This window comes from Plectropomus leopardus, chromosome 16, assembly GCF_026936395.1.
Source record: "Plectropomus leopardus strain MGB_pleo_1.0 chromosome 16, ASM2693639v1, whole genome shotgun sequence".
Lineage (NCBI taxonomy): Eukaryota > Metazoa > Chordata > Actinopteri > Perciformes > Serranidae > Plectropomus > Plectropomus leopardus.
The window spans coordinates 21,775,239-21,786,888 of NC_142191.1; the positions used below are offsets into that span (position 1 = coordinate 21,775,239).

At 40.0% G+C, this 11,650-nt stretch overlaps 1 protein-coding gene across 2 annotated transcripts; it reads left to right on the forward strand.

The window, feature by feature from the left end:
• Positions 1-576: 576 nt before the first annotated feature.
• lrp11 (low density lipoprotein receptor-related protein 11) lies at positions 577-9,208 on the forward strand. 2 transcript variants are annotated; one of them, XM_088089739.1, is made up of 9 exons: positions 577-1,413; positions 3,365-3,522; positions 4,959-5,100; positions 5,435-5,560; positions 5,765-5,914; positions 7,568-7,735; positions 7,838-7,894; positions 7,990-8,082; positions 8,184-9,208. In XM_088089739.1, the coding sequence occupies exons 1-9, from the start codon at positions 849-851 to the stop codon at positions 8,336-8,338; spliced, it is 1,614 nt and encodes a 537-aa protein (XP_087945865.1). In that variant the 5' UTR covers positions 577-848; the 3' UTR covers positions 8,339-9,208. The 2 variants fall into 2 exon arrangements, with proteins under 2 accessions (XP_087945865.1, XP_042359243.2); XM_042503309.2 differs by having other exon boundaries at positions 583-1,413; positions 5,702-5,914.
• Positions 9,209-11,650: the final 2,442 nt, after the last annotated feature.

The following is an 11,650-nucleotide window of genomic DNA, read 5'->3' on the forward strand; positions in this document are numbered from 1 at the left end:
TTTGTTGCATATATGATAAGGATAGCTCCCACACATTTGTGTCCCTTTAAAAGCTGTTTATGTTTCTTTGTATAGACTTTTGTGTCTTTGTAGTCATTTTGTCTCTTTAGTGTTTTTTATTTCTCTTTTTAGTGATTTTTGTATGTCACCGTAATCATTTTGTGTCTCTTTGTGGTGACTTTTGTGTCTTTGTAGTCACTGGGAGGTTGCAGGCTAGATTGTAGGCAGGTGCGTAGATTGATGAGTGCCACTGGGTGTGTAGAGTTAAGAAGTGCAGACAAGATGTGGGGGAAGAAAAAAGGACAGACAAAACCCAAACACAACTGGCACACACCAAACACACAAAAGTGACTAAAAAATAAACACACACGCAGTCACATGGGAGTTACCTAGGGCCAGTTGTAAAAAAAATAATAAAAAATAAAAATAATATATATATATATTTATAAGTCTCCCCTGTGTGTTACTGCTGTTCAAATAAATGCACCGTGTGCCATTATAAGAGCAAACACCGGAGACAGAGGGAGGTAAACAGAGCTGCAGGCGTGCTGTTTCCACTCGCCATTTTTATTCATCACTGTGACGTCACTAGTTTCTGCTGAGCGGCACCGCGCTGGTCTCGCGCTCATCTCCCCCCTCACCATGACAACGACAGATTTCTAGCATCGTCAGAGAGCAAACCGTCAGCCCCTGATTAAGAGACGAATATTATGAAACATATCGTCTTTTACGGCAGTATTACGGAGTTTTATTTCACGTAGGCAGGTTAACGTGGCCGTGTGGACCCTCATGCGTCGAAGACCAGCCGGAGGCAGAAGAGGGAGACGCCGTTTAACTGCGTGAACAACATGGCTCTTCTACAGCATCCCTGTCTGCTGCTCGCTTGTGTTGTGCTGCTGACAGCAGCCCGACGTACCGACGCCCGGTCTCTGCCGTTATCGGATTTAAAGTCCAAAATATCAGGGGTGGAGGAGCTGCTGGAGGAATTCCGCAAGCAGCTCCAGCAAGACCAGACGTACAGGGCAGGCGATGTGGTTGACTCCTGTGTGGGCGACTTCAACGCAGTCGGGGAGCGCATCATCCGGGCCAAGGCCTCCATCGAGCAGGGAGCCACCTTCCTGCTGGCCCCGGACAGGGTGTACACCTGGAAGGACTGTCTGCACGCCTGCTGCTCCCAGCCTCACTGCACCGTGGCGGTGGTCCAGCAGGACCTGAGGCAGCCCGGGGACAGTCTCAGCTGCTACCTGTTCAACTGCACCTACAGGAATAAAAACGTCTGCTCGTTCGCCCCGCAGCAAGGCTTCACCACCTACAGCCGGACGCCCAACGCGACGCAGGGACACCTCCCTGTTTCCCCCGGCAGCTCGGCCCGGAGGCCCGGGGAAGGACATCCCGATGAGCAGGATGCACAAGGTGGGAGCTGAATATAAAAAGCATGGTTTATGTTATTGATCGTTACTGAGTTAAGTATCGTGCACGCATAATTGTTTCCTTATCAAAATGACCAAAAATCCTGTTTCCCTTGTATTAAAAAAAAAAACAGTTTGAAGCTTATGATGCTTAACCATTTGCACACTGATTTTTGACATTGATGCTTTTTTGTTTGTGAGAAGGCAATGAGCAACTTAAGAAGAAATGACTCAAAATAGCACAAAGTTAGAAGAAAAAAGTTGAATTACCTGAAAAATGGCACAAAAACAAGAGAAAAAAAGTAGAAATTACCTGAAAAAAAGGAAAAAATAATCACTCTAAAGTACAACATAACTTTAAATACATAATTATTATTATATTATCGTTGAATGGACATTTTCCCCTAGCTTCTTTTTTTGGGACATTTCTTGCCAAGTTGCTCTGTACCTTTTTCCTGTTTTAAAGAAATAAAACCAATTTGTTCACGGTTGAAACGTTTCAATACTTGTGAAAGGCATCTAAACCCAGCACAAGTAAACTTATGTTGATCCAGGTTTCAAAGGGTTAAGGGCCTGTACCTAATTTTACTTACTTCAGTGTTTTTCCTTGAGCCTCCCTGAGTTACTGGGGAAAATGTAGGACCCTCCTTTCACCATAAATACCTATATTTCTCGGTTTCAGGCTATGATAAATGTTAAGATTTTGAAGATTGGGAAAAAAAACATTTTAAAACCTTTAAAACCCACTTGCGGGGTTGGGGCTCTGAGGGTATTAAAATAAATACCAAATAAAACCCTTTAACATTGAATGTCCCTCTCCTAAGTCAGTTTTTTAAGAAAACTATCTAACTCCCTCACCAGTGCTTAAAAAAATACCTGTATAATTAGTGGGTTTTTTTTTGTTTTAGCAATTTAATTAACATGCAGATCTTCTAAAAAATGAATTTGTTTGAGATGGAAAATGGATAAAGATAAACAATCACGCCAGGAAAATACAAAGTTAATCAGCTACATGTTGATTACTGAAAAAGTTATTTCAGCATGTTATTCTTTTAATGCACTTTCAAAAAGCAGCATGACATGATGATTTGTAATGTGGTGGCATTTTATTTTTTGGATCAGTCACTGTTATGCATTTATTAATTGTGTAAGGCCATGTTGGAAAGGCTTATGCACATTTACTATTACAGAAATATGGTAAGGAGGGTGAGGTTTAATCTAAGACCCTCAAAGTAATGTCTGCTTCCTTTCCTAAAGGTTTGGGCAGAAGATCGAACATAAAACCTCATTAGGCTTTAGAAAACTTGTCTGCAGTCTCAGTTAATATCTATAGTAGTCTCAGCACATACTTACCTTGATGAAGCTGGCAGGGTGGGTTAATGATTTACCTTTAACTTTGCAAAGTGAGATCAAGTGAGACCAGCAGCAGGTGTTTGTGTGACGGCAGCTGTCTCCTCTGTCCATTTACGAGTGTGTTTTTCCAGTTGGCATGAAAAGTTCAGTTACAAAAGTTGTAAAATAATAAGCTGATAAAATGATTCAGCAACTAGTTGCTGAAGTACTTGCTTCACAAGTAAAAAATAATAAATATATTTTGTGCTTTTTGAGTTGTTGGGTTTTTTTGTATCATACTTAACTGATTATGTTTGAGTTTGGGATTTTTAGCCAAAACAAGACACATGTCACACATGTCACATTTGGCTTAAGGTATCTGTCCCAGTTTTTTTTTTTTTGAGAATATTGTGTGACAGTTTATAGACCAAATGATCAATGGATAATGGAAGTAATCGTTAGTAACAGCCCTACATATGTCTAAATACAGTGAAAAGAACATATTTTATGTCTTAACCTGCAGTGGAATGAAACAAAAATCAATCTGACAGGACAATTGAAACAAAGTAAGCATGTAGTGCATGCCTTTGATTTTAGTGTGGTCGTCCTGTGTGATTTTGCAGATGTGGATGAGCCTCCTCGCAGTGACGCTGGACAGGATGTGGTGATCCAGCTGCCCACAGACTGGGCCGTCCTGGATGGACGGGACAGTGTAGACGACCACGAGATCAGCCACTATGAATGGACTCTCATCAAGGGGGACACAGCCATCAATATGAAGGTTAGTGTTTCATTTTTATAGTCTTTTCAGTGAATGCTAACAGCCTAAACATCGTGCAGTAAAATGATTGTTTACGCCATACCGTTTAATTTGGGTGCTCCATGTGAAAATGATAAACAACAACCACTGATGGAAACAGAGTGAATTAAGACGGTATACTGTAATTGCTCTATTGTTCTCTCTTTTCAGAGATCAGATGATTCTAACATTTGACTTTGCAGTTTGAATAGTCACTAATCACCAGTGTCAAATTGCTTATTTGTTAAGTCAACAGGGCGGCTTGCAGCCTCAGCTCCATAATACCTCGCTGTACCAACAGAGATAAGAGTTTATTACATCCAAAGCTGCCCCAAGGACAGCAAGCTTTGGAGTCTGCCCTCTGTTTACAGCCTTTCAGGCCACACGAGGAACGTCTCGTACATTGTGTCCTGCTTTTTTACCCTTTTTGTCTGTGGTCAGTTTTCACACAAGAAAAAACATTTTTGGCTGGTTATATTATCCGTCAACAATCTTGCAGTTGATATTCCATAAAAATGATATGGTGATATGTGATTACATATGCACTGAAAGAGGAATCCATATCAATATTTCAAATTTTATAGTTCACTTTTTTGTGCATTTCATGCCTTTCTAGGAACACTATGTCAGCAGGGCACCCCTCATTTATTTATTTATTTATTTTAATGAATTGAGAACCACAAAGAAAAATCCTTTTACCTCTGTCTTGGCAAAGGATATTATGCAGTATATATATGTCTGCATGACTGCATACTAGGAGGGTTTTTTAGAGAAAAAAATAGGTATTTTTGCAAACAGACTGAAGCTTTTATGTAAATATTAAATATATTTTTTTTCCGAGACAGTTAAGTTTGAAAAATTTATGATGCTGGAATCAGATGTTGCAGCCTACCAATAACTTCTGCTGGTATGTTAATGAGGGATAAACTTCAGAGGTCTTGAAAAACCTGATTGTGTGCAAATGTGATTAATTAAACAGGGTGTCTGTTTCACCCAGGTCAGTACTTGTCACACTGACACGTCAAGATGAGAATCGGTTAGGATTAGGACAAAGAGGCCATTGTAAGGACTTGTACTAGCCCATCTCAAATATTCTCTCAGATTAAAGTGGTACATTAACAAGAAGAAAACTCAAATATACTGCAAGAAAGTCAGTGACGCAGTATAAAGACCAACACAGTCCACGTACTGTGTACAAACACATTAGCAGAAAAGCTTAATAGATCTGTCCGTGTTCGCTTAATATTTCGACACTGCTAGGACGCCCAGGACTATTCATCCTCACGTAAATAGCCCTATTAATATCAACTATTGTTAACTACAGAAAGCTGGGTACAAATAGCATCTGCTTTAATTGAAATCTGATACCAGATTTCTTGCACATCCTAAATGTGTTTTTGGTCTGTGATGTGTTAAAGGCGACTCATCCAGGGCTGCTGAAGATCAGTGGCCTCCAGGAGGGAGTCTACTCCTTCCAGATGACTGTCACTGACACAGCGGGGCAGAAGAGCTCCGACAACGTCTCTGTCACTGTGCTTGCACCAAAACACCAAGCAGAAGGTAGAGTTTTCACTAAAACATACATCTATGTTGTGCTTCTATTACAAGCTCCTTTGTAATGTTCAGGTTTCCACCTAAAGTAAAAGGTGTTGTTAATTTGTAGGAGGTGCATGTGCAAAATATTGGTGGCTTTTCTCTAACATTAATGGATCATTTACCAACTGAAAATTTCTGGATTTTTTTAATATATATTTTTTATCTTACCCATTTATATGGCAGCTTCGATGATGCTACAACAGGGAAAATAACAGTACTTTCACCATTTTAGCAATTATTGAAAGGTGGGATGTTTGATGTCAGAGGATGTGTAGTTGTATTTCTTCTGTGCCCACAGTGTGCACAGGCAGATGCTCAAGGTACCAGTTCAAGTGTGATGACGGTTGCTGTATTGACATCACCTACGCCTGCGATGGAAAGCAACATTGTTCTGACCGCTCTGATGAAGACTTCTGCCAAATCTGTAAGAAACCCTGCTTTTTTTTTTTTTAAATGAACGCAGTGTTTTATAATCTTTTCTCAGGATCAGTAAAATGAACGTGAGACTGGAAGAAAAACACAAGCAGAACTCCACCATTCATTTGTTGTTCTGTGATTTCTTCAGTTGACAGCAACAGGAAGTCAGTGACCCACCCTGCTGATCTGTCAAACTCTCATCGGCCTGTAGCGCAGACAGAGCAGACAGAGCAGTCAGAGGATGGCTCCATGCTGCAGACTGGGCCAAGAAAGACCGTTCAGAACATCCCACCACCTCAGGACAGGAGCCAGGCCGCTCCCCCACAAAGTCCCAGTCAGCAGGAGGCTTCAGTCAGTGAAGGTAGAGTTGTGTTTATGTTTGCAGTGCTTAATGGGGCATCTAATAACTGCACCAAGACACCAGAAAATGTTGCTCTGCGTTGTGGTGATACAAAACACAGTGGTGACTCCAAATACGTGGTTGATGGAAAGTTGACCTTTGACCTTTTGGATAGAAAATGTCATCACTTCATCAATTTATCCTATTAGACATTTGTGTGAGAAATTGTCATAATGAAAAATAAAACTAAAAATGTAATAGTATAGTATGTCATGAAAAATCATTTAAAATGTCACAGTATAATAGGGTCATAGAGAAAAACCAATCATAAAAATGTTACCGTACACTATGCCATAACAAATAAAAAAATGTATAGTATAGTTTGTTATAGAAAATTAATTACAAAAAAATGTCAGTATAATATGGTCTAAAAAATCACCAAAATTTTATTGTATAGCATGTCACAAGAAAATAGCAAAAAATGTCATGGTACAATAAGCCAAAAAAATGTTGTGGTATAGCTTGTTGTAAAGAATTCCTTACAAAGAATGCCATAGTATAATCTGGTCTAAAAAATCACCAAAATTTTATTGTATAGGATTTCATAGGAAGAAAATGTTATAGTCTAGTTTGCCAAATAAAAAATATAATAAGATAAGCCATAAGAAATCTTTTGAAAAATGTCATAGTATTGTATGTCATAGAAAAATGTCATTGCTGTGTCATTAGTGCAGTATCCCTTTGCAAAGAGGCAGCCAGTGTTTTCAGTGTGTGTCCTGGACATAGAAGCAGATGGGGCCCCTCTAGGCAGCCGTTGAGTCATAGCACTGAGCTCAAAATGCTGGCGAAGGAGCCACAGGGCCACTCAGCATTCCCTGGGAAAGCAGCTCGTTGCCTGCGTCCCCTCTGAGTGCTGGAACAAAGCTCCTCTGTCCCCTCTGCCATCTGATCCCTGAATCAGGCTGAGACTAACCAAAAGGGCTGCTCCCCCATCAGTATTTTACCGCAGGTATCACCTTCTCAGAAGCCTTTTCTACAGTTCACCAATGCTCAGTCCCATGTCTAAATGTGAATAAAAGATGATACCCCAGAAAGAGGCAAAGAAGTCATGTGGAATGGTATTTAAAAAAAAATGACTTGTGCTCTCTGTTGTTTGTGTTTTTAGAAACACATTTTTGTGTACTGTTTACCCGAAAAATGAGAAAGTTGTGTCCGTGCAGGTGTTTCCAACATGACAGACAGATCACAAGCTTTCTCATTTAACAGCCAAACAGCACAGTGAAATATCTTTCAGAAAACATTTGAAGTGAGAAATGCACAACAGAATCTTGATTCATATTTGATCTGCACTGCATGGTTTGGCAGTTTGACCACAGCTCGCGAGCAGTGATAGATATGATTGACAGCTTACTCCCTGGCCCTAATTGGTTGTTTTTACAACAAAGTTTTTTTTTCATAAAATTTATCTATAAAATATCTGCTATCTTGACCAGGACTGGGAGAGGAGATCTTGTATCGCAATGGGACCTCCATGGCTAAATAAAGTTTATGGTGAATTTATATTCCCAGATCAACTTTATCTTTCAAATAATACTCAGTGTTAGCCAGTTTAAATATGTGTCATATTAGATTGTTCAAAGTAAATAAGGAGCTAATGTGACTCTCTCTCTGTAGATCCATGTGCTGCAGCTCCAGTTGTCGGACCGTGTAAAGGCACCTTCCCACGCTGGTACTACGACCAAAATGCAGGAGAATGCAAACACTTTCTGTATGGTGGTTGCCAGGGCAACCATAACAACTTCCTCCAGGAATCTGACTGTGTCAGTGAATGTATACAAAAAAGTGAGAATCTGCTCCCTGTAATTTCTTTTTTTAAAATGAAACTGTATATTGCTGCAACACAAAATTACTGTAAATTTGATCATTCATGGAAATGTCTTTTAGGTCCAGCTTTCAAACCAGCAACTGTGGCTCCTCCAGTCACCAAACAGACTGAGATAGGTAAAGCCAGAGTGCATTTTAGTCAAACATTATTGAAGTACCAGTTAGTGTTTACTGTTTCCAAATCTAAATTGGATTTGTACTTTTCTTGGAAGCTGCACCTAAAGTCTCCCAGAGCCAAGCAGAGAGCGACGTCCCCATCTCCAAACCTTTCCCAGTTAGAGGAGGGCATCCAGTACCAGAGTCAGGTATGAACCAACATGATAGTTTTGGTTTATATGTATCTCTTGTTCTTGTTTTACGTCACATTCTTCCTAATTTTCTGTGTGGCGTCTGTTTCCTCCTCCAGGTGCGATACTCCCCCTGGCTCTTGGCCTGATCATCACCGCTCTGCTGCTGCTCATGATCGGCTGTCGTCTGAGACTCGTTCGACACAAGATGAAGAAAGCTCGACCCCTCACCACAGAGGAGTCAGATTACCTCATCAATGGCATGTACCTGTAGCCAATCAGCCGGGGGCTGCAAATTCAAGAGCTCCGAGATCTGAAAAAAAGAGAAACATAGGTATGTTGTTGCCAGGGCCTGAGCCAGGACTTTTTGAATTTGCACTCTCTAATTTGTTCGGGTTGAAAACGTCCCAACTCTGCTGTCATAAACGTTTCTGAACATCCTGACACTGGACTGGTGAATCCACTGCTGATAGCTGCTGTCTTCAAAGCAATTCACTCATATTCAGATGCTTGTGAATTCATATTTATGACGTTTTAAGAAACTCTGATTGTGAATGCACAATGGAAGAGTCAACATTCCCAGTGCAATACTGATAAACATCTGTCTACATTCCCCCAAGGACTCCTGGGACACATACAGTACAAGAGACTCTTTTGTCTCCATTATTAGGATTCATTTTATTCCTAAACCACAGGTTACTCTTTAGATACACTGGTGATGCAAAAACACGTACTATATTTCTGCCACAGGGGGGCCTGTTTGTGCTGTACATGTTACCCGAGTTAACTGAGGGGCAGAAGAGTAACACACTGGAGTGCCTGGTACATTGCTCCTTTTTGACTGATTAGGAATCAGACACAAATTACCAGTATTCTTAGTTCCTCAAAACCATATAAAGCCATAGCGAATCTATTGGTCAAAATCTATTCCTGTCTTCTTTTTTTTTTCGAAGCAAACTTATGTGGAGTGTCTACTATATTTGCACACATGTATTCCCTCAAAGTGCTGTCTTTAATGTGAGATATTAAAGTTTATTATATATCAAAAAACACTGGTGGGATCCGTTGACAAAGTAACAAAGAAATGTATTATGTCTTTTCCAACTTTGTTAGCACATAATTAACTGCCACTACTACCATTGAAGACTGTGATGTCATTAGTTGTTCATTGTTAATTTTAAAAGATGTGGTTTACTGTATTTTCATGTTCACTGCCATGACTTCCCCAGGCCTGAATGAAGAAGTCGATTTTAAAAACTTTTTTATGAAGCTATTTATCACCATTGCATTTTCCCCCTTTTTTTCTTTCTTTACAATCAATTTACTATTTTTGCACTGGACATATTACCCCGTCTACCACGTAGTATGACGTAAGATGTCACGTGACAGCACAACAAGGAAATGTACCTCCGTTGTCACACCTGTGCAGGATCACGACGCCCTGACAAGGGCCTCTGCCCTGGAGCGCGTCCGCGTTTTGCCCTACTTTTCTGTTCTTTATTACTTTTTTTTTCTTCTCTCCGATACGACAGTACCTGTGACTGTTTCAAAAGACCGCCCCGCCACGTTCAAGGTAAGCTCGTTCTTTTTGGCTCCGTTTTTTTCCCCCCAAAAAAATCAATGAACCCACCACAGAGCACCTTGTTTTAGCATTGTTAACTCGCCAGTTTCCATTCTTTTTTTTATAAGCGGGTGTAGGTAAGGTTCTTTTTTTGAAACTGATTGTCATATTTCCATCTTTACTTTTTAGATCTCCTATAAAAGAAAATGTATTTTTCACCACAATTATATTCCTGGCAGTGTGAAAATGGTAGATTTAGACCATAGTAAAGGTGTGTGTGTGTGTGTGTGTGTGTGTGGGGGGGGGGGTGTTACAAAAACTAAATATAAAACATGTTAAAAACCTTTTTTGTTGCTTTGATTAGTCATACATTTCTTAGAGGCGTAGGGCTGAATCTGAACTCTTGACCTCAGTATTTCTAAAGCCTTTCAAACCACTGACAGATGAAGGATAATATTAATCTTCTTGTTAAAATGCAACGTCCCTGGCATTTATGTAGATGCTGTTTGACACACACCACCCACCCAAACACTGTTGCGGACCAAGTTCACTCCCTAATGGCAGTTGCCCCCCCCAGCAAGACAATGTGCCATGCCACACCGTGAACACTGCTCAGGAATGGGCTGAGGAACGTGACAAATAATTCAAGGTGTTGAACTGAAATCCAAATTCATCAGATCCCATTCTGATCGAGCATCTGTGGGACATGCAGGTACACCACCTCACAACCCAAAGGATCCACCGCTAATGCCCTAGTGGGGGTGATGAGGACACCTCCAGAGGTCCTTGTCCATGACACGACAGGTGGATCAGACTTAGCTCTGACTGGTTAAGGCACGGACACCAGAACAGTCCACAAATGCTCAATCAGACTTTGGCTCTGGGGAATTTGGAGGTCAGGTCGACTTTTTGAACTCTGTCACATTCTTCGGGCTATTTCTGACCAGTTTTCAGTGTGGCATGGCACATTGTCCTGCTTGGGGGCAACTGCCTTAAAGGAGTTTAGTTGCAGTGAGGGGTGTACGTGGTCTGCAGCAGTGTTTAGGGTGGCTGGTGCAGCCACATAAATGCCAGGAACAAAGGTTTCCCTGCAGAACATCACATTATAACAATAGAGTTCCCACACATTTTTACCAATACATTTTCAAAACTTTTTAACAATTTTCCCATAATATTTTACCCCATTACCATGACTTTAGGTATTTTAAAAGGGGTAGGGCTACAAACCCTGTTTTCCTTGGCATTTTTGAATAAGCAAATTACCTTTGCTTTCTTTATCTACAATTTAGACTTTCTGCCAACCAGCTCCATAATGCCAAAAGACCACACCAGTAAAAAACGGGCACTTTGCAAAACATCCCAGCCATGCCCCTTTTCAGGGCACTAGATTTTAAATTCAATATATTTACCATAATTTTAGACATTTGGGGATTTTTATGTTAATATGTTAACTCTTTTAATCCTTGAGCAACATCACTTTTCTCATGCTCCGATGCCTTTCACAAGTATTGAAACCTTTGAACCCAGAGCAAAATGATGTGATTTCTGTCAAAAACATGGGAAAAAAGGCAATGAGCAACTTGGCAAGAAATTGCAAGAAAAAGCTATAGGGAGAATTGTCTCAGGAAGAAAGAAGCAAAGGTAAATCTATCACAATTACATATTTAAAATTATGTTACAAAATTATTTTAATTCTTGAGCACTTGTTTTCCATGTATTTTTTTTCTTTAGACTAATTTTCAAGTAAATTTCTTGTACATTTTTAATAAATTCTTGCTATTTTTTTCTCATTGTCTTCTCGTGTTTTTTAAGAAATCAAGCAAACCCAAAACAATACATATATTCAAAAAAAAATTCCCAAACTTTCTGTTAATTCCAAAACAGTTTTTCTAATTCCATGACAACATGACTGAAAGAAGAAGATACATGTTATTCTCTTCATCTGTCGTTGGTTTTAATGTGGCTGATCAGTGTATCTGTATCACCGGGGTTTGCAGCCTGAACACAAAAGATTCAACCATAAAA